Source organism: Lactuca virosa, chromosome 9, assembly GCF_052849685.1.
Source record: "Lactuca virosa cultivar CGN04683 chromosome 9, Lactuca_virosa_CGN04683_v6, whole genome shotgun sequence".
Classification (NCBI taxonomy): Eukaryota; Viridiplantae; Streptophyta; class Magnoliopsida; order Asterales; family Asteraceae; genus Lactuca; species Lactuca virosa.
In genome coordinates this window covers 5,448,127-5,472,553 of record NC_136434.1, presented here as the reverse complement: position 1 = coordinate 5,472,553, position 24,427 = coordinate 5,448,127, and the positions used below count along the sequence as shown (strand labels likewise).

The window sequence follows — 24,427 nt, the reverse complement described above, 5'->3', positions numbered from 1 at the left end:
CCCGTTGTAAGTGAGCTACGCCTACGCTATTTTAATATAGCTTTTAATTAATTATAGTAACGTTATTATGACCTTATAATAATTATTTAGACTATTATTATGAGTTATATAAGTGTCGTTATAATCTCTTTTTAACCACTCGCGGTACGGGGAATCTGGTTTAAAGGGCCGCATAGGGTTGTTGGATTTCAGAAGTGCTATATGCCAAAATGGTCCTGCCCTCCGGTGTTTTATGTCTGGCCCCTGTCTGTACATAGTGGGTGAAGAGTATTGTTTAACGCTTATATAATAGTAATAGCTAGACTATTAATTAGTCTCGGTGAATGTCAGACTAAACCCTAGTGGTAATGATACTAGGTTTTGTCCGAGGGAAATTGTTTTGAGATAACGAAGTGTTGTCCGAGTACCGAGTCACCCCCTTTTCAGGTGAGTGCATAGTCACTTTCATCTTACACATAGATATGAAGTATTTAATATAAATTACGTGCTGTGTGTGCATATTGTCTGAATAGTTGTTGTCTATGCTGATGAAAGATTTTTATACATGTTTTAAATGATTTAAACTGTATATGTATTTTATATCTACAAAAATGTTGGGGTAAAACATGGGTAGATATAATAGACGATGTGTGATAAAATGATGAGAGGTCTCGATGTTGTTGTTGTTGATTCTGTCATCTAGCGGAGTATAGATGAAGACCACAGACTCTTCTAGACAGTCCAGTGGAACGCTAGCAGGCTCGCAACCTGTAGGTTTTTGTGAACGATGTGTTCACCGGTGTACTCCATCCCCATCATGGTTGCCTTTAGAACATTTATTTCTGAGGAACCCCCTTAGCAGTAGTGTCCATCCCGATGATGATCCTTAGGCTAGGTCCCTTATGATAGGTGTTTAGGGACATAAAGTGAGGATAACGGGAACGGGTAATCGGGTTATCGTTGGCTGATGAAATTAAATAACTTATTTATTGTGGGTTGAAAATCCTATGTGCTCACCAGGCTCCCAAGCCTGACCCACTCAGTTTCATGTATTACAGGTAGTGGCGCTCGAGCATAGATGTGATGTTTTGGATGAGGGATTACGGATATAGGTCTGTAGATATGAATAAATGTAGTAAGGCTTATATTGTACTGTTTATGCTTTTGATCTGTATCGAACATGACATCCCGAGGTTTTTAATGAAATACATTTCTTCGGAAATGCTTTGATAAGTCTTTATCATATTTTATTTTGGGAACAAATTCCGCAACACTTTTATTTAAAATGTTACTCTGGTTTTCAAACAAAGCATAAACAAAATCGGTCTTTTCTGGCCGTGAAAATGGGGATGTCACAGTTGGTATCAGAGCAGTAGTTTAAGCGAACTAGGAATTTGTAGGATTCCTAGACTTAAAATTAGAATGCTAAGCGATGATTGTGAGATGTGAGCACTAGCTTATTTAGGAAAGATGCCTAAAATGCTTTTATGTGCTATATGCTATTATTTGTTCGGATATATGGTCTGTTGTCGACCAGATCTGGGAACCTTATGTGTTCAGGATTCTAAACGTATGACTACGATATTAGAACTAGCATGTAAACGTTTCGGAGCGTTAAGGATGATTTAAACGTCTATCCTAAATAAAGATCTAAATTCACCTTATTCGGTGTATAGATCAAAATGGTAAGAACCCGCAGTGGAGTTGGGAATGCAAACGGGAATAGGAATCAACCCCCAGTGATTCAGCAAATACTTGTTGTAGTAGAAGTTGCACCCGAGCCAATCACCATGGCTGGAGTACAAGCCATGATTCGGGCTATGTTAGCAGAACAAAGGGAGGAAATGAGGCAGATGTTGCACGAAAATAGGGACGAACCTACCATGCCCATTGAGCAACCCGAGCTGATTCCCCAGCAATCGGAGGAAGGGAACTATAGCCGTCATGTGAGTCAAGTTGGGACTCAAGGAGAACGAAGGAATGACCCTGAGAGGGGAAATGACAAGGATGGGCGGATGTATAAGAATTTCTTGGGTGCCAAGCCACCAAGCCTTTCAGGAAGCCCAAAGCCTGTTGAGATTATGGACTGGATATCTGAAATGGAGATGGTGTTCGAGAGCTGCAGCTGTAGCAAGAAACAAAAGACTGTATTTGCAGTTAGGCAACTGAAGACCGGAGTCTTGAGCTGGTGGAAGTTATTGGCAGATACGATTCCACGAGGAGAAGCCCTGAAGATGTCATGGGAAGAGTTCTTGGAACAACTGAAGATGCAGTACTGTTCAGAGATAGATCTGATTGATCTGAACAATGAGTTCCAAAACTTGAAGAAGGGGAGAATGTGTTGGATTAGTGTCTAAGCCCATAACTATAATTGGTATGTACTTGACCCGATTTGGCATGGTCCATTTGGGTTGCATGGCATCGGAACAATTGGATAGACAAAATGAGAAAAAAAGGATACTAGTGATTTATATTAATATATTATAAGTTCTAATATATTAATATGAAATCATATTATTTAATTAATATTGATCAAGAATTAATTTAGAATTAATCTAGTGATCAAAAGGAACTAATTAAATATGGACTCTTATATACGTGGTGGGCCAAGTTCATTTAGGTTGGGCTAAGCTTTCATGGATAGTCCATGGAGTGTTTAACCCATGGATCCTATGGAAATGAAAGGTCATGGGTATTAGGGTTTACATGAATGTAACCCTAATCCTCCACACTATATAAAGATGTTCCTAGTTCATGAAATGTGCACTAGTGTGTATACACAAGAGGGCAAAAACGGATTTGGTGCATGTATCCTTATTCTCTAGTTATTCCAAGGTTTCTTGGTGTTGTGTGAACCATTTGAGGTGTCACACTTGAGGCACTAGGCTCTTAAGCTCCATGGTATCAAGCTACTACATCAAAATGTATGTCATTCTACTAGATTCTTGTAGTATAGTTACTTCTTATTATGCTAGTTAGGATGAAACCTTGGAATATTGAATATTTGCATGTATAATAGAGAAAACATAGATCCAAGGTTTATAGGGTTGCATGTACACCATAGGAGTGTTAGAATGCTCAAAACCCATCAGTGGTATCAGAGCAAGGCTTGTTTTCTTTTATACTTGATGCAAATTGCTGAAAATCGAAGTTTATATGCTGTCTGGTCAGCTGACTCGACGAGTCCATGCCTAAATTCATCCAACTCGTCGAGTTGGTTCATGCACTCAACGAGTCGGACCCCCTGACAGCATATCTTCGAGTTTTAAGGCTGGAATTGGTCTAGAATCATTACCTTAAACTGTTTTGGACTCATAAAACCCGTTTTTTGATGTGGTAATGATTATGGTAAACCAATTTCAAAGTTGTTATCAAAATTTCAAACTTTATGTGTGTTTATGTAATTCTTGAAATTGTTGATATGATTGTTCATATACTTATGAGTTTTGGTAGATCATAGGAATTATTTTCAAAATTGTTTGTTAGTTAATTTTTGATCTAAATGTGTTTTAATGGAGTCCATAATTTGTCCTCAAGTTATGGATTACCAAAAGTCATTTCTTTTAAAGATCCATTAAAATTCAAAGGTTACAAAAGTTGAAGAGTCTTTTTGTTTTATGAACTCCATAACTTGTCCTCAAATTATGGATGTTCAAGAGTCTCTTCATTAAAGGTTTTAAAACCTTAATTAAACTCATAAGTTATGAAAATCCAAAAGTTTTTGAATAGTTCAAAACTTGCCCTCAAGTTTTGGAATTTGTAAAGTTTCCCCTCATGAATACTTTAATTCCAAGTAAATCCCTTAGAATTTTAAAAGTTAAAATTCAACCCTTATACTTTATAGTATTATAAGTTAATAATATATATATGTATAAGAGTAAGCCAGTCTTAACGTTAGTAGGCCTCATTCACGAAACCGGTCTATAAGGGGGGTATAAGGTTGTTGCCTATAAAATGGCAGCTTAATGGGTGTCCACTCTCACCCACCGCTTCCTTGACTGGTGGAGGGTCGTTAGCCGAACGGGTAGGACAAGGACTATAATTTTCATTATAAGTATAATGATAAATATATAGTAACTAAACCTTTTATAAATTCCCAATCTTAGTTACTTTAGGAAAATGTGAATTTGGTGCTAACCCATGAGATTACACTTTGCACTTTGCTTAAGTCATTAGTGGAGCGTGTGTGGTTAACCGGCACGCTAACCTGGATTTAACAAGGTAGGCAAAGGGTAACTTAATGTTTATCATAGGATCGGTGGAGCGCGTGTGGTTAATCGGCACATCGATTAAGTGATAAATATTTAGGGTACCAAGTATATTTGCATGGTTATTCACACCTTGTTTTGTGATCATCGGCATCCCAGTCACAAAACTTGAGAGGGAACAATCGAGATTGAAACATGTCATTGAAATTTTCAATGAATCTCAAAAGATCTAGGAGTTTCAAATCCAATTAAAACATAATATTTCTATTTCGTTTTTCATGGTGGAAATTGGCGAATCGTCATTCGCCTACCTTCAAATATTTTATAGCTTGGATTATGGCATCCCTCTTCCAAGTTATAAAAGTATTGTGTTGGGTCCTAGCCTTAATATTTCATATTGGGTGTTATATTAAGGACTTAAATCAACTAATGTGATTTTTGGATCCGAGAAGTCCAATTCTTGGGTCATGTGGTTAACCAAGAAGGGATAATGGTTGACCCAGCAAAGATCGAAGCTGTGATGAAGTGGGAACGACCTAAAAGTCCCACGGAGATTCGAAGCTTTCTGGGATTAGCTGGATATTACCGAAGGTTTATCCAAGGCTTTTCTTCGATAGCAGCTCCATTGACAACTTTGACCCATAAAGAAGCTACTTATACATGGAGTGAGAAGCACGAAGAAGCATTCGAGAAGCTAAAGAAGAAATTATGTGAAGCACCGATTCTTTCTCTACCCGATGGAGTTGAAGACTTCGCGATTTATAGTGACGCATCTGGAGTCGGGTTGGGTTGTGTTCTGACCCAAAGAGAAAAGGTGATAACATATGCATCTCGACAATTGAAGGAGCATGAAAAGAACTACCCTACTCATAATTTGGAGTTGGCAGCGGTAGTATTTGCCCTAAAGATATGGAGGCATTACCTCTAAGGCACGAAGTGCAAACTTTTCATTGATCATAAGAGTCTCCAGTATCTCTTTAATCAGAAAGAATTGAATATGAGGCAACGACGCTGGCTAGAGTTACTCAAGGACTACGACTGTGAGATACTTTACCACCCTGGTAAAGCAAATGTTGTCGCTGATGCTCTCAGTCGGAAGGTAAACCTTGAAAAGAAAAGGCCAAGAGCGTTGAAATATAGAAGTTGTTTAGACTATTGTGGAAAATATTAAGAAAGCTCAGGAAGAAGCTTCAGAGAAAAATGACCGAAAGGAAGAACGTTTGGGCAAAACATTGGAGTTCGGTACAAACAACCAACGGTTGAAGGTATTCCAAGACAGGATTTGGATACCTAAGACGGGAGGAGTAAGAGATCTTCTGATGGAAGAAGCACACAAGACCATGTACTCGATTCATCCCGGCAGCACTAAAATGTATAGGGACCTAAAACCCTACTACTGGTGGCCGACAATGAAGCTCGATGTTGCAAAGTATGTAGCCGAGTGTGTAACCTGTGCAAGAGTTAAGGCACAACATCAGAAGCCGTATGGGAGTTTGGAACCTTTACCTGTACCCATGGGTAAATGGGAAGACATCACCATGGATTTTGTGACTAAACTGCCCACGACGAAGAACGGTCACGACATGATTTGGGTGGTCGTGGATCGTTTCACTAAGAGTGCACACTTCATAGCAGCCAACGAGAGGTGGTCTATGGATAAGCTCGCAAATGCTTACGTGAAGGAGGTAGTAAGACTTCACGGTGTCCTCTTACGATTGTATCGGATCGTGATAGCCGTTTCACGTCAAGATTCTGGAGAAGTCTACAAGAGGAATTGGGTACGAAGTTGTGTTTAAGTACAACTTACCATCCGCAGACTGATGGCCAGAGTGAAAGAACGATACAAACACTTGAAGATATGCTGAGAGCATGTACCCTGGAATTCCAACGTAACTTGGATGAGCACTTACCTTTGGTAGAGTTTTCCTACAACAGTAGTTTCCACTCGAGCATCAAGATGGCACCTTATCAAGCTTTTTACGGACAAAAGTGTCGTACGCCGTCTTGTTGGCTTGAGGCTGGAGAAAAGCAGTTCATGGGCCCCGAGATAGTCCATGAGACTGTTGAGAAGTTAAAGGTGATCAGGGAGAGGATGTTAGCAGCTCAGGATCGACAAAAGAGCTATGCTGACAAGAAAAGACGATCGATGACATTTGAAGTTGGGGATTCAGTTTTGCTTAAAGTCTCACCATGGAAGGGACTTATAAGATTCGGAAAACGAGGAAAGTTGAGTCCAAGGTTTATTGGACCGTTCAAAGTTCTTCAAAAGATTGGGAACCAAGCTTACAAGCTGGAATTGCCCGAAGAACTCGATGGTATTCATAACACCTTCCATGTGTGTTATCTGAGGAAATTCAAGGGAGAAGTTCCCGACATAATTCCAATCTCAGAGTTAAGGATGGATGAGAATAAGAGGCTGATCGAAGAGCCTGAGGCAATTGTTGACCGTAAGACTAAGAAGTTACGTCGCAAGATGGTCAACCTAGTGCTAGTCCGATGGAAACATTCGAATGGGCCGAATCTCACTTGGGAAACGGAGAGTGACATGATGAGTCGCTACCCGCATCTGTTTGTTGATGCATGATTCCGGGACAGAATCATCCTAAGGGGGAGAGAATTGTAACGCCCGGGTTTCGGGGCTAAGCATTAATAGATGATGTAATAGTCTAGGTCAACTATTGTAACTCTTTTTGAAGTAATAAAGATGAATTATTTGAGTATTATGTGAATTATATGCATTTACGTGCTTATTACTTATTTATAAATGTATAATAAATAAAGGATAAAAATAAGCGTCAAAATTAAAGTGTGAGATAAACCCGATATCTTTACATAAAGTTGTAGTGGTCGAAACAAGGATTTCGGACATATAAAGAACGCCAAAATCCGAGTTATAACGAAGGAGTTATGAATTTTTAACGGACCAATCATGTCTCGAGCATAGATGTGATGTTTTAGATGAGGGATTATGGATATAGGCCTGTAGGTATGAATAAATGTAGTAAGGCTTATATTGTACTGTTTATGCTTTTGATCTGTATCGAACATGACATCCCGAGGTTTTTAATGAAATACATTTATTCGGAAATGCTTTGATAAATCTTTATCATATTTTATTTTGGGAACAAATTCCGCAACACTTTTATTTAAAATGTTACTCTGGTTTTCAAACAAAGCATAAACAAAATCGGTCTTTTCTGGCTGTGAAAATGGGGATGTCACAGGAACCCAACTTGTCCAAGTTTAAAAGGATGCTTCTTCAAAAAAAAAACACCCATGATACACTCCATAACTGTTTACACTTTATAATAGACAACTTAATAAAAACCTATTTCCACCACCTATATCAATCTTTATTCCAAAAAAATTGACCAGAAAAGAACAGGGCCTGATGAGTTGTCTGTAAAACATATAATTTTGTTAGTATGACTTTAAAGTATTATGAAATAGTTAAAAAAAATTAAAAACATTTATATAGTTACCAGTTTTAGTTCTATAAATGTTTTATCTTTCCACATGTATGGTAAAAAAAGAATATATTTTTATATTATTAAAAACTCAAAATATTGATCCATTAGTTTTATGAAGATTCCAATAAATACACTAATTACATCTTTCAGTATTTGGTTTGATAAACAAACCAATGTAAGTGTGTCATTATTTTTATTAGGATAAATGCTAAAAATAGCAACATACTTTCAAATATTTGTCTTGTCAAAACATAACATACACAGACACAAACATGCATAAAGCCATACACACATTACTTTTAAAAGCTATCTAATATAGCAATGTAGTTTCAAAGTATGATGATTTAATAAGAAAAAAGGCAAAAAAAAATCTAGAATTTTAAAAAGGTTACAAATCAGAAATAACAATGAACATGAATCTTTTGTAAAAATACCATATTGACTGCATATTGGTCATTCTCAACCAACTTTTGACCAATTTTAACATATTTTGACAACAATTTTTTGAAAAATGTCCTCACCACAGTTTAATAGTTGTAAAGTTTTCAAAATTTTAACTATTTTGACAACTCCTAATACTAATCATTGAACTTATACATCTATTACAAAATATTAACAATAAACTTATCCTTCCAACGGAATGGAGCACTTAACGAAAATAAAATATTCAAAATATTGAAAGCAAAAGGAACGGAAAGAACTCCACAGACATTGTTTCCCTAATCGAACATACAACCCTCCAATACCAAATTTCACAATAACCACGGAAGGCTAAGTGCACATCTGTTTACTTCATCTACATAGTTATACTATTCACGATCAAAACATAATTCCTTGACATCATGAACCAATCATATAGAGGCTCTTCAGTTAAATCTCCACAAAATACAGTAGTACACAAATTCATTTTTCTAACATCAAAAACCACTTCGAGTTTTCAATAAAGCAATTCAACTATATCAAATGCACATGAATAACAATCTTACGTAGTGTATATTAATATGCATCCTTATATTTAGTAACTTACTAAATAGTTAACGATATAAAGAACTAAAAGTGAAACCACATTATTTTACTTTTTGTTCCAATCAGCATCAAAATAACTACCAAATCATAGTAGAGAAGCTGCATAAAACCAATGACATTTCATCGAACAGTTAGTGCATATATATATTATTGGTATTCAAGAATGCAACAAAAGAAAGATAGAAAATATGGTTGTACCTCAAGCAACCATTTATCATTCATTGCATCTTCCTTAACAATGGTTAGCCAATCGACATTGGTATTCTCCACATGACCTACAAAATCTTCATTTTTAACTTTTAGGTTATGAAACCTTCAAGTTGCCTTACCCCTACTTTTGCTTTTTCATATAATTCCTATGCAGTTCGAAGCTAGAAAAAACATACAATAAGAGGATGTGAATATATGATAAATTTAGAAATATAGTAAACCAAATAATAAGGACTCTGTTTAATCAACCTGATCATTCTTTTTTTAAATAATAGAAAAATCGATGTTGTGGTTTACATACCAGAAGAAATGCATGATTGAAACACGACCATAAATCTTGTGTTGCATGGTAAATTGAAATCCATATAAGAACCAAACAATCAATGGATCAGTAAAAACCATAGGAAGAAAAATAAAAAAATCGATATATTTCTCGTGAACGTAGAAATTAATATAAAAAATCAAACCCAAATATAACCAGATTTTCAATTAAAAAACCACAAACATCAGGGGAAATGGATTTTCATGGTTTAATGGTAGAACAAAAAACAATCAAAGAAGGTTTAACTATTAAAAAAAAAGGAACCAAAACCGAATAACCTCTACAAAAGGGAGAATAACAAAAGAGGGAATAATAATTATTGAAGCCTTAATCGTAAACCTCTTTTTGAGTTGTATTAGAAATTTCTTCATCAAAATTGAAAGGAACAGAAGAAGAAAAAAACATAGACGATTTAAAATATGATGTATAGGGAAAAAAAAACCTTAAAATCAAACCCACAACCGTACCTGGACTCGACGGATCCACCTTCATAACTTCAAGTTGTCGTTGGATGTCAGATGGAAGTCTAAGATGAGGTGTAGCGGTGGTGAAGCAAAGATGGTGGGTTTAGCATATGATGAAGAAGCTAGGGTTTCGACGGCTTGGATGTTAGAGGAGATATGAGAAGAAACAAAGAATCCTAATTGATTATGAATATAAATAATGGGAGGATGAGTGCCAAACAGGAGGAGTTACGTAGTGGGGAAGAAGTTAAATTGGTAAATGATAGAAGGTGGGAGTCGGATGTTAAAGGAGTGTTGCAGAAGAGAAAGAGAGAAGGTAATAATTTATGGAAAAATCAAGAAATCAACCTGCAAGATTGAGGGAATTGCCGATTTAAAATTTTAAATTGTAGAAAAAAATAAGAAGACAATGAAGAATAAAGAAGAGGCGGGATTTAGGTTTCTACTTAATTTGGTTTAATTTGGTTAAGGATGATGTCATCAAAAAGATCCAATGGTGGAAAAGATAGGAATGAAATTTAATCAAGGGTTCATACTTCTTCAGTTTAGAATTAAGGGTTCTCTTTTAATAATATTTAGAGATATCAGTTATTGTATATTTAGTTAGAGAATAATTATTGTTTTATGAAAATAATAATTATAAGATAGTATTACTAGTTATTATTTCATATAGTATGAATTAATAAGTCATCCACAACCTTTTGGACTAGTTGGATTCTTTTGTCTTTCACCCAAAGACAAAGTTTATATTTTATAAACTTTTAGTTTATAAAAATTAAAGAATTCTTCTCTTTTCAAGTGGTATGGCCGAAAACATAGTTAAAGGAGTGGAGGTTGCTTTTCAACCTCCATACCTTGTCTCTCATGCTCCTTATACTAGCCATTACTTTAGAGTATTTTAATGGTTAGGTTTTACTTTTCATGAAGTATTTAAAGAAGTGTCTTGCATGACTTTTGAGCTAGTTTTTGCTTCTTACTTCATCACGGCTGAAATCCTAAGACACTCAAGTATACAAGAAGGAACTAGCATTTCAAGTGTCTTACTCTTGATGGTGGATAAACATAGAGAAATTATACTGTTGAATTATTCTATCTTCATCAACACCCCAAAACCAAGTGGGTTCAAAGGCTTCAAAGGATGTCATTCCAAAAACTTTTTGGTTGTTTTTATTTCATTCTAACCTCTATAAATGGATCCTTGATGGTTTGGTTTTGTTATAAACTAAAAATAAACTTGTTATTTTTATAAGACTTTCGTTGCGGTTTTTATGAAAAACAAACTTATATTTTGTATCACAACCCATCAACGGTATCAGAGCCATCTTTATATGTTAGAATGATTTTTTATGTTTGATAATCTTTGGTTTATGGAAAACTGTGACATCCCCATTTTTCACGGCCAGAAAAGACCGATTTTGTTTATGCTTGTTTGAAAATCTGAGTAACATTTTAAATAAAAGTGTTGCGGAATTTGTCCCAAAACAAAATATGATAAAGATTTATCAAAAGCATTTCCAAAGAAATGTATTTCATCAAAAGACACGGGATGTCATGTTCGATACAGATCAAAAGCATAAACAGTACAACATAAGCCTTACATTATTTCGTATTTACAGGCCTATAATCCCTTATCTCTCATCCAAACATCTATGCTCATGCGCCACTTCCTGTAATACAAGAAACTGAGTGGGTCAGGCTTGGGAGCCTGGTGAGCACATAGGGTTTTCAAACTACAATAAATAAATTTATTATTTTCATCAACCAAACAAACCCGATTACCCCTTCCCGTTATCCTCACTTTACGTCCCTAGAACATCTAACACAAGGGATCTAGTCTAAGGACTTTCATCGGGGTGACAACACATGCTTCGGGGGTTCCTCAGCAATTTATGTCAAATAAGGCAACCATGTGGGGGATGGAGTACTGCTGGTGAGCACACAGTTCAAATAAACACCTACAGGTTGCGAGCCTGCTAGCGTTCCACTGGACTGTCTAGAATAGTCTGTGGTGGTCATCTATACTCCGCTAGATGACTGGATCATCAATAACATCTATAACGAGGCCTCTCATTATTTTATTTTGTCACACAGCAACTATTACATCTACCCATGTTTTACCCAACACATTTTGTAGATATAAAATACATATACAATTTAAATCATTTAAAACATGTATAAAATCGTTCATCCAGCATAGATAGCAAGTATACAGATAATATGCACACGTAGCACGTAATTTATATAAAATACTTCATATCTATGTGTAAGATGAAAGTAACTATGCACTCACCTTAACGTTCGATAGACGATTAGTGTTCTGGAATGGATGCGAGAAGGTCGAGTAGTATTTCCGTGAATACGAATCTCCGAGAAAATTTAGTTTCCTAAGGAAATATTAATATAATTAATATTTGGAGGGTAGATTGGTAATTAACCAAGGTATAGGGTCCGTTATGTTAATTAAATAACTTAGTTGGACTAAATTATAAATATAATTTCCAAATGAGGGACCAATATGGAACATATACATCATAGTTTAGAGTTTAGGATCTGATTTGTAAGAGGTTTCCAAGGAAGGACCATTCGTGAATAAATAAATGAAGGTTTAAATGAATTAGGACCAAAAATGTTAAGAATTTCGAAATAGGGTATGGGGAATTAATTTGGAAACAAAGTTTGGCCAAGATATGTGCATTAGATTTGATGAGGAGGCATCACCCCCCTATCACGTCGAACTTGGACGCAAAAACACACACATGCACAAATGGATTTGTGGAGCTCAAACCGTCCGTCGAAATGGAAAACACAAAGAATGAAAAATGTTAAGCACTGACTTGGGAGTACCTAGGAACAAACGGGGTGGCTGGAGGTGGTGTATCGCGGTGGCATCAGCTATTTTTCTGGTGAGGCAGCAAGGTGGCCAATGTTGGCTGCTTTGCTTTTCTTCTTCGTTTCTCTTGCTGATTACGATGAGGGAAAGGTAGAGAGAAGAACTGAGATTTTTTTGGTGTGTCAATTAAGGATGAGAAGCTCCTTATTTATAGTAAGCATGCATACTCACAAGCTTACAATGGCCATGCTTCACCTCCATACTTGGTACCTTTGGATAAGAGTGCACACAACTAGGAAGGGTGAGAAGAAAGAAAGAATAAAGAAAAACGTGGGAAAAAGATGGAAATGAGCTGGACATGTTGTTCTATAAGTCTAGTGGGTCCCACAAAGTAGTTTAATTACTTAACTTGTCCAAAACGCTCATAGATTGATGAATCGAGATCCCGACATCGGATTGCGTTTTCGAAAATTTCTTATGAAAGAGGGTAATTCAAGGATTCCAGAAACCCGAACGGAATAATTTTTGGAGTTACGGAACTCCGGGAAATCGCACTTAAAGTTTTGCGTCTAAACGGCTCGCGGTGTCCGTTTTCGTGACTCTTGTAAATAGTTTCGTTAAAAATATTTCGAGTATGAAATCAAATACTAGACTATATCCTGAGTCCAAAAATGCTCTTGGAAATCCCGTCGGCAAAGATAAGTACCTCAAAGGTTCGATTCGGTTTTACGCGATTAAAGAAAAACACTGTTTTACTGTCTGATTTTCTTAAAACTGTCGTATCTTTTGCATACAAATTCCGTTTTCGACGTTCTTTATATCCACGCGTAGGCGGGAGCGTACTCTACAACTTTATGTAAAGATATCGGGCTTATCTCACACTTTAATTTTGACGCTTATTTTTATTCTTTATTAATTATACATTTATAATTAAATTATAAGCACACAAATACACATAATTCACATAGTATTCAAATATTTCATCTTTATTACTTCGAAAGAGTTACAATAGTTGACCTAGACTATTACATCATTACATCATCTGATAATGCTTAGCCCCGAAACCCGGGCGTTACAAAAACAAACATGGATTTCTTTTGGTTAAGAAAAAATCCATATTTGTCTTCTTTGGCAACTTCTTGGTTAAAATTGTTTATTTTTATATATAACAATTTTTCATGCATTTTGGTTGTATAAAAGTTGTCTTAGAAAAAACAAAGAGTTGTTTTTTATAATAGTTTGTAACGTCCTAAAAACAATGATAAAATTTTCATTTCTATTTTTAATAAAAAACCGTCAATATTCATAAGAAACCAACCAAAGTATGTCAAATAAGAGTAATTATCAGAGTATAAATCAAAATCATAAAGAAAATGCAGAACACGGGTGGATGCGCTAAGATCAAGTCAGGCTCTTCCCTTTCATACCGGAAGTACCTAAAACCACAAACAAAACTATAAGCACAAAGCTTAGTGAGCTTCCCCAAAATACCACATACATCATACACATAATATAACAACATGTGGCTGTGTCAGGTCTGTATCAACCCACGGGTCCGTATCAACCCCAAATAACAATAATTAGTTGTGTTGGGTCTGTATGAACCCCTGGGTCTGTATCAACCCCGAGTCCATAATGATTCCCAACCCATATTAGCTCCATACATAAATCATGCAATCACATCAATCAAAATCATACAATAGCATACATTTTACTCATACACTATAGTGGGCCGGCCTTGGTTCCTTCGACCCACTTAAGGTGGTAAGAAAAATCACCTCTCAGATAGACGAAATAATAGCTGAACGAGACTCTACTCCGAGATCAGCTCAATCGAACACCTACTCAATGACACTTGACCAAACTCAACTATAACTCAAAATACCCTTAAGTCAAACTCGATCAAGAATTCAAAAGTCAAAAAGTCAACCCAACTTAGAACGCAGAGCGTCCAAAATAGACGCATATCGTCTAGAACACATGGCGTTCTCTAGGGAACACATCGTATTCTCCAGCTGTTCCCTTTTTCTTCCATTGAGAGCTTAATCCTTAGGCTCTTTTGCTCAAATACCAGATCTAGCCCTAAACTAACGTCCTTAACCATAAAGTTTCCAACTTTATGGTCTTGCATGGCTAATAAGTGGTTAATATCGAAAACCCTCACTTCTTAACCCAATAAAACATCCTAGTTCATGCATGGAAGGAAACTAACGACCAAGACTTCATTTTTATGACTTATCACAACTTAAAACATCTGAAAGGACAACTCAAAGATCCTGGAGTATTCCATACACACAAGGATCAAGATTTGGGACAAAAAGGTGCTAACTTTAAGCTAAACTAGATCTAAATGAAATATTCATCAAGGTTGGAGCATTTTACCTCCATAATATGCACAAGGGATAGAAGATGTTGGATCCAAATCCTTAGGCGAAATACTACAACTTCTAGATTCTTTCTTCACCACCAAGAAGCTCCGAATCTCATATGGAGTCCTCGGAACCTCCCGTCGCATCACGGCCTCGATCTTGGCCGGATCGACCAATATACCCTTCTGGTTGACGATGTGCCCCAAGAACTGCACCTCGCGCAACCAGAACTCGCATTTAGAGAATTTGGCATACAGCCTCTCCCTCCTCAGGGTCGCCAACACCTCTCACAAGTTCTCCTCATGATGCTCCTTGGTCTTGGAGTAGCCCATGATATCATCAATAAATACTATTACCGACCTATCCAGCATCGACATGTAAACCTGGTTCATGAGATCCATGAACGATGCTGATGCATTGGTGAGCCCAAATGACATCGCCACGAACTTGTAATGACCATAACAAGTTCTGAAGGGCCACCTTCTGTACATCATCGTCCCTGACCCTCATCTGATGGTAACATGATCGCAAATCAATCTTCGAATACCAAGATGCACCCTGTAACCGGTCAAATAAATCGTCGATCCTCAGAAGTGGGTAACGGTTCTTCATTGTTAGCTTATTCAACTCCCGATAGTTAATGCACATCATGTGTGAGTTGTCCTTCTTTTTCACAAACAGGATCGGTGCTCCCCAAGGAGAGCTACTCGGCCGAATAAACCCCTTGTCTAGCAGCTCCTAAAGCTGCGTAGACAACTCTTGCATCTCTGGTGGTGCCAAGCGATACGGTGCCTTGGCTATCGGAGCCACACCAGGAACCAGATCAATTAACACGCCCCTCTTTGGATTGACTTATTAATCACATGGAACCAAATAATCGCCACATGTTTATCACCACATATATGTTTAATTGGCCAAATATCAGTCTACCTTTGGGTCGGCTAATACCCGCATTAATGAACACATAAACTATAGATTTTGATAATAAGAATTGACAATATATCATGTCAATTAATAAACCCCTCTTTGGATTGACTTATTAATGACATGTAACCTAAAAATTGTCTCAAATTTATCATCAAATATGTGTTTATCCGACCAAATATTAACCTACCTTTGGGTCGATTAATATCCGCATTAATAAACACAAACCAAAAAATTAAAGTTCATTGTAAATTAATTTCCACAAAAGAGATCACTTTGGCGATATATTGTGTTAATTAATTTACCCTTAAAATAAATAATATGTCATAAATGAAATTTATCAATAACCAAAAATTAAAATGTCATACATAAGATGGTGTCAAATTAACATAACAAAACATGTTATAACTATAGTTTGTTGACAACTTGAAATATTTGTCAAACTATGTCTTACTTTAGGCCGAACTCATTTTACATAAACAATATCGTATAATACTTAATGTATTTAAAGCCAAATTGATTAAAATAATAGAGGTTACTTTGGTAACAATCTTAAATCAATCACTAACCCACAACACAATATCCATAAGCCAAAACATTCAAGTATTCAATTAAAATATATCATGTCTTATAAAACGAAAAGGGAAATCTCCAAAAAAATCCTATAATTTTACTCTAACTTATGAAAAAGTCTCAAACTAATTTTTGTTTACAGAAAAGCACAAAATACTGGCTAAAACTTTGAAAAAACCCCTTTTGCCCGGTTTCATAGATTTAGTCGGTATTCTGTCCTTTTTCGTTAGTTTGCTCAAAATATTAGGATTTTTTTTGAAAATTACCCTATAACCAAAATATTGGGACTTTTTTAAAAATTACTATGAAATTAATGGATATTATTATTAATAAATCATTTATAAACATATAATTTTTTTATTATAAACAAAGAAAATACATTTTTAGCTAATTTCTAGGAATAGAATGGTCGATTATGTACTTTTCTATTGTTTGTTGACCACTTCAAAGTAGGGATGAAAATTTCACCCGACCCGGTGGGGAACCCGGTTGACCCGCCCCAATCGGGGACGGATATTCCCCGCCAAAACGGGTACCGGGTATGGGGCCAGGTATCCCCATTATGCTAAAACCGGAGATGGGGTCGGGGACGGGTATATCAATCCCGCAACCCGCCCCGTCCCCGCTTTGATGACTATATATATATATATATATATATATATATATATATATATATATATATATATATATATATATATATATATATATATATATATAGCGATCATTTATTGAATTTGAATTAAGTCCACTAAAATGAATTGATCTATATTAGACCATCAGAGATAGAGTCTGTATATCAAATTATGTTCCCAATTGCAAGAGTTCATTAATCGTCACTTTGTTCGACAATTTGTATACCAAATCGTCACTTTTCGTTTTGATGCTTGTTAAACTTTATGATTGATGTAAACAGAATCTGATTATGGCATCTGGTTTAGATCACTTATTAAACTTGGTTTTTTTGTGTAAGTTGAGTTTATTATGTTGATAGATTGGGGATGGGTTGGGATGGGCTGGGGAAAAACCCAAAATACAAAGGGGAGGGGATTTGATTCCCCGCATCCGTCGGGGATGGGGATGAGGTTAGACACTCGGGGATGGGGACAAGGATGGTCAACCCCACCCCAAACCTGCCCCATTTCCATCCCTACTTCAAAGCCCTTATGTTCCTCCTATGTATCGTTGTGGGTGTCATAGTAAGAAATAACTTGTTAGGCGTGACCAATACAAGATTTGTTAATATTTATTAATACACAAACAATAAGTGTCTACTTGCTATCAGGCATGACGCTATATGATCACATGTTATTAGAAAATATCATTACACAACGATTATTGAACATATAGATATTTTATTATGTTCTTTAACCTAATTACCACCTAACCTTTATACATTACCCGGTAACAACCATCAAATTACACACATCTATTGAGAGTGAAAAGTAAACTTTGAATGACAACTTAAATAGATAATCACCCTTCACTTGTTTCCATATAAACTATCATTCATGGATCACTTTTCGCATGTGTTTTTCTGTAAACAAAATTTAGTTTGAGATTTTTTCATAAATTGACCTAAAATTTTAGGAATTTTCTGGAGATTTCCCAAACGAAAATTGTTAATGTTGTTTCAACCAATAACTAAATAACAATGAGAATCAACGTTATCAAACTATGAAGATTTGATGTAACAATTATATCGACAAAAAAAGTATGAAATCTCAAAAGACACCGTAAAATGCTTGAACTAAAAAAAAAGTTTCTAAAACCCAAAATTTGATCTCTCTTGGATGATAAACTGTTAATATCTCATAATTTTTATTTATTGACAACCCAAACAATAATTTGGTGATTGAGACAATAACCAAGGAAAAATTTCAAAATCTTTTGAAATCATTTATTAATTTGAATATAATTGAAATTAATGACGACCAACAGTGAAGTCTCATTAAGAATATTAAATGTTTATATATACTAAACAAAGAGCATGGTAAACAAAAAGGAAAGCGGCAATGCTTAGTCTAAACACTGTCCAAAATCAAAAGGCAATAAAATATAATATTTGTTCCCTTTGGTTAATACCATGATTTGTTTAAAAGAAAATATTTACGACTACAAGACGACTAGGAGAATTAAGATCAATTGTTATTTCTTTTCTACTTCACATCGAAAAACATGGGTGTTTCTTTATTCTAGTAACAACTTTGAAGTTTCAAGAAATCTCATGGCCTTAGAGGTATGTTTAGTTCAAAGATTAACCAAATCCAAACCAAAATAAAATTCCGAATAATAGATTCGAGAAGGCTCTGATATCAATTGTTGGTTATTTTGATAACCAAAACATAAACATGGAAACATAAACTTTGGATTTTTAATCTCGAATCTTTAAACTTTTTGGATCTTTAATCTCAAATCTGATTAAAAGAAAACTTAAACATTAAAGAATGATTACATACCTGATTTTATTATGATCTTCGGATCTGAATAACTAGGTTTGGGTTTTCCAGTTGATCTCAAGAGCTCTCTCTAAAATCCCTCAGCAAACCCTAAACGATTTTACATGTATATTTCGTGTGTATTGATTTGTTTCTCATCGCATGTATTTATAGATGGATATAAACCCTAATGTGAGAGACAGGGCTGACTCAACCAATTTGGGGGCTCTATGCGAACCAAAAAGTTGGGGCCCTTTGACATGATTATTACTTATTTGAAGATATGGGTTAACCAATTAGGAATTTAGGATTATACTTGTTGCCTTGAGATTTGATAATAGAACTTTAGAAGATAATGGAAAGCTCCAATCTGGAAAACTGAAGTCTAAAAACTCAAATTCTAAAATTCGTTCAAACCTGATTCATATATTCTCTAATCTGTTGTAATCAATGAAGAGTAGAATAAAAAATCAGATAACTAAAAAAATAGAAACTGAAAAACATTATCCCTCAGCTTTAACATTATATTCTATTAACCCTAATTAGATAATCAGTTTTGATATCTCGGATTATAAGTATGTCCGATTCCAAAAACAATTTCAACAACACTGTGTGACAATGACACACCCTAATTAGATAATCAGATTCTAAGATTCAGATGACAGATAATGAAAAAAATAAAACTAAAACGTGAAAAAATTGAACATACCGTTTTCAGTGACAGCCTTGAATGATTATTCATCAGAATTTTTTGAACAATGGAGTGGAGAAGCCAAGAATGGAAAAGTTGGGAATGGAGAAAGAAGAAGAAGAACAGAAGGTGATGTGTGTATTTCAGCGGTTCTGAATCATTAATCAGAGTCCGATTTTTGAGCCGCCCCTAAGAAGAAGATGAAAAGAAGTGTGATCGTCGCTTGTAGAAGAAGAATCGATGAATCAAATGTTTGAGGCCTGTGCACAGCAAGTCAGCGATTCGACTAATATGGATTGTATTGGACATTGGACTGTATTGGGTATTTGGGTTAAATGGGGCCCTCTAGAAGTGGGGACCCTAAGCCCTAACTTTGTTTATCTACATATAGAGTCGGCCCTGGTGAGAGATGGAAGGGATATTGAGGATCTTGAGTCAAAAACCGAGAACTCAACCCACAATGTAAGTAAATATTATATAAATCGGTTCATCAATAATTTATATTCTTACCATAATAACTATATTTAATGATAAACATTACATATATATGATGTGGTCCCATAATTATCTAACACCAAAACCAGAGTTTTTTTTGTTTTACCCTTTAAATCTTATATAAAAAAAAGGATATTCTACCCTTAAATATATTTTTTTGGTTTCGCTATTTAGGGCTGTTTACTATTCGGATAAAACCGAATTATCCAATTGGACAATTTGGATTGAACTATTTGGTTCAGATATTCGGATTTTCGGATGAGTTTTCAACAAAACCGAATTATTATTTTGGATTTCGGATTGGTTTTGGTTTATAAAATCAGAACCGAATAGTCCAAAAAAACCGAATAAACATTTATAATTTATCTATTTATAATATATATCTATAGTTATTTATTAATTTTGTAATTTATTTTTTCAAATAGGTTCAAAACGTTTCACCCGATAAAAAAAAAACATTAATATGCATTTTCTCTCAAAAGTTTTATGTCTGTAAAATATTTAACTATAATATATCTTCTTATTAGTTGTTTATAAATTTCAAATCACAACTAAATAACATGTTTTTGTTTGTTGTGTAAAGTTAGGTAATATTATAATTATATGTCGTTTTAAAATGTTTCGGTTTTGTAAACCGATTTATAAAAACTGATCCAACCGAATTGTAATTGGTTCGGATCGGATCAGATTTGAATTTAGTTTGGACTATTCGGATACATGTTTTGAAAACCGAAATCAATTTGGATTCACTTGATTAGATCGGATCAAACCGATCCATCCAAGCGAACACCCCTACCGCTATTGTTATCATATATCGAAGAACCACGGGAAAACCGTGACTGTACGTACCAACCAACAATTTGGCGAAATGCCAAGCGAAGGCATCTCAAAAGCGAAGAAGAGTCGATCAAATTTTATAACTCTAATACAATATTAGCTTCAAATGCAAAATTTATTGAGTTTCAATTTATATTAAATTGTTATCCAACTAAAATCGTGGACGAAAGGTTTTGACCCGGTTGACGTTGGGAAAAGTTAGGTCAAGATTCAATAGCAAAAAGCAGAACGGCTCTTGTTCCTGGTGATGAACCAGGTCCAGGTGTCAATGAAACACTGACTGACTGACCCTTTCAATTATTCTCTGCCACCTCATTTACAAGTTTATTAATTGTTTTTTTAAAAAAAAATTGTTTTCGGTCACTTCCTAGTTCCTCCACGCGTTTACCATGTCATCTATAAATACCAAGGCGTTTCTCTTCATTTCTCATCATAATAAACCAGGTCCTTCGTGAACAGAAACCCTAAATAGCTCTACCTAAGTTTCCGTTCTTGAAGTATCTATAGCTGCAGAGTTCAAGTTTGTCTCTTTTTCATATTGTTCATTGAAAAAATGGCTCGATCTATCTCAAACGCTAAGTTTCTGTCATCGTTCCTTGTTGATCAACTTTCCGTTGTTGCCAGGTAACTTACTATAAACTGTAGAACATTTTACAAATTCTAGTTACGTGTATAATTGGTGTATAAAAGATGTATAATTCAACGATTTTAACTTTCGTCATGCATAGCTGCTCTGGTTTTTTTTTTTTTTTTTTTTCATCTTTTATGTTATAGAGATACGTTGGCTGATTATTCTGTCGGATTATTCATTTATAGACGTGGATACGCGGCGGCGACATCAAGTGGTAGTGTATCCGGAAGCGTGAGGGGAAGTGGAGTTGCAATGATGAAGAAAGGAGGCGAGGAGTCGAAGAAATCGAGTACTCCATGGGTTCCAGATCCAGTTACAGGTTATTACAAGCCAGAGGGTCAAACGAATCAAGTTGACGCTGCGGATCTGCGTGAACTGCTCTTGAAACAGAAAACTGGAAGACACTAATTAAAGATAATTTGGATAATCGGTCAAGAAATTGAAAGATGACGACGAATTAAAACGATAAATCTCATTCATTGAATATGCATTATCATATCGTGGCATAATTTCACAACACATACATATACATTCTTCAGCAACACAAAGGATTTGATCCGCTATAGCATAAATGGACTAGCTATCTGATATTCGTTTTACTATTATTAATTACCATATTTGTATCATTCTAGAATGAAATATCACTACTTATTAATTACTTACTGGTATTCCTGTACCTTTTATCATTATCGTTATAGACTTATAGTCCTTTTCAACTTTTCCGGTATCCGCGTTTTGAGCAAAGTATATGCAAGTCTATTAGTCTAACGCTTCTCCATGTAAAGTAAAATTGAAAATAATGCATATTAAAAGTACCTCTGTTAAAATCACTATAATTCCAACTTATGACAATCTTAAAAGACCTAGTTAAAGTCGGATGAAGCATACAATGAAGCCTAACGCAAACACTTGGATCACAATAACACAATTATTAAGTTAGAGATATAATGGTGTTTGGTCGACATGTGGCGTGAGGTGGTTTGCTTGTATGGAACATGTTTTCTTTACATGTGTGAGACACCCACCATACATCGTATGTGTGTGAGCTTTGATCCTCGACAACAATAATTGGGACACTTACCCAACATTTTATCTCCCTCGAAATAAAATCTTTTTTAAAACTAGGAATAACATAAAGAGATGCCATCATTTATTTATTTATTTATTTTTACTTTTTATCATTTTGGCATTTACACTATATATATATATATATATATATATATATATATATATATATATATATATATATATATATATATATATATATAATGTAAATTTTAGACCATCTGACCATTTTTGGTTGTTTGCTAGATTTGTTCAAAATTACAATTAATCCGGTTCTTAAGACGGTTGCCCACTCCCGTTATTGTGCCTCATAACACGTGATAACGCCAATGAACACCGCCCCTCCCTCCCGTTATTACATGTTAAAGGCTTTCGCGTTACTTCCCGATACCACGATCACATTTGGTAACGGCGTTTTTTTGTTTTTTAGCCTAGTAACTCGTGTGGGCGTTGCCTACACCCACCTCTCTAACTATACCCGCATGATAAATTTGGCACTCCATGCTTTTGACCCAGTAAATATCGTCTATTTTGGCGTTTATCAGTAGTGGTAACAAACAAATCAGTTTACGAACTAATGAATCATATCTTTAATAAGGATTGGTCTGGTCACACCTACAACCAAAATGAAAACCGAGTGAATCTCGTCTCAATCATTATTTATCATGCATTCATCACGGTTTCCCCAAGATATGACAAACAACTTGCAACATGGTGTTAGTTTGTTAGTACGTTTCCAGAAACTTCAAAAAAAAAAAAAAAAAAAAAAAAAAAAAAAAAAAAACCGGCTTTTATCATTTGTTTAATTTGTCGTCAAATAGCCCATACGGTGAACATCAACATATATAATATAATAGGCAAAGTTGATAGAAGACAAGAATATGTGAATAAAATAACTAGACATAATCATTTGGGTTTAAGCCATACATTTGGTGTTTAAAAGTATAATTAGTCTGTGTGGCCCCCATGCCATTAATTTGTTAATAAGTTGGTCATCTCATCGACGATTTGGCAATTTTGTTGTTTAACTACTTATTATCTTAAAATGACAAGGCGGTCTTCTCTTTAGAACGTCATTTTCAAATTAACATATTATCTTAAAATGCCATATTATAGAAAGACTGAATTTTCATAGCTGAGCATGGAAAACTTTCAGCATGGAATCATAATGTGAAGAAAAACAGAATAGTATAAACAAAGATTACAATTTAATTGTGAACTTAACCACCCCTCCTTCTGCTGATTTTAGTACATTTATAGTGGTGTGATTTACTCCCACATGATTGGCCTGAAAAGGTTTAAAATGGGCTGTTCTCATATGATACATTTTACCATTTTTTTAAAGATGTTAAAAGAAACTCTCAAAGGGAGCAATAGCTTGATTTGTTGTACCAAAGGGATAAACACTTGGACCCACATATACGTTGTGAGTTTAAGTCACGATCTACCATAGTCCATAGTTAGATTGTGGGTTTAAGGATTGTCAAAAAGAAGACTTTAATTTGTATTATAGTTGCTTCAAAGATCATCAAAAGAATCAAGATTCAAACTACATTGTAATAGGTCTAATTTTGGGTAGTGCCATAAATCTATTGTATTCATGAAGGGGCTCATATTATTGACAACTCTATCATGGACAAGAGAGCACTGTTATGATAATCCAAAAGTTGTACGAATACCACAAGAAGCTGAACTAAAATAAAGGTTCAAACTGGCCATTCAACAAGATCGACAACCTTTTGTTCCAAAAAGAATGCGTATTTCAAATAGCATAATCAATACCATAGTCTAAAACCATAAGACTTTTAGATGCTACATTGATCCCCAATCTCACACTTAAAAAAATACAAACATATAGACACCTCTCTATGCATTCTCTAGGAAACATCATTAATCTT

The 24,427-nt window shown here is 35.1% G+C and overlaps 1 protein-coding gene across 1 annotated transcript; it reads left to right on the top strand.

The window, feature by feature from the left end:
• Nucleotides 1-21,257: 21,257 nt before the first annotated feature.
• LOC145141421 (protein SENESCENCE-ASSOCIATED GENE 21, mitochondrial-like) lies at nt 21,258-22,122 on the top strand. The gene is made up of 2 exons (XM_079074717.1): nt 21,258-21,457; nt 21,650-22,122. The coding sequence occupies exons 1-2, from the start codon at nt 21,387-21,389 to the stop codon at nt 21,870-21,872; spliced, it is 294 nt and encodes a 97-aa protein (XP_078930843.1). The 5' UTR covers nt 21,258-21,386; the 3' UTR covers nt 21,873-22,122.
• Nucleotides 22,123-24,427: the final 2,305 nt, after the last annotated feature.

Coding starts and splice junctions, on each gene's coding strand:
- LOC145141421 (XM_079074717.1), top strand. CDS start 21,387: ATGGCTCGATCTATCTCAAACGCTAAGTTTCTGTCATCGTTCCTTGTT. Junction 21,458..21,649: donor CAACTTTCCGTTGTTGCCAG/GTAACTTACTAT, acceptor ATTCATTTATAG/ACGTGGATACGCGGCGGCGA.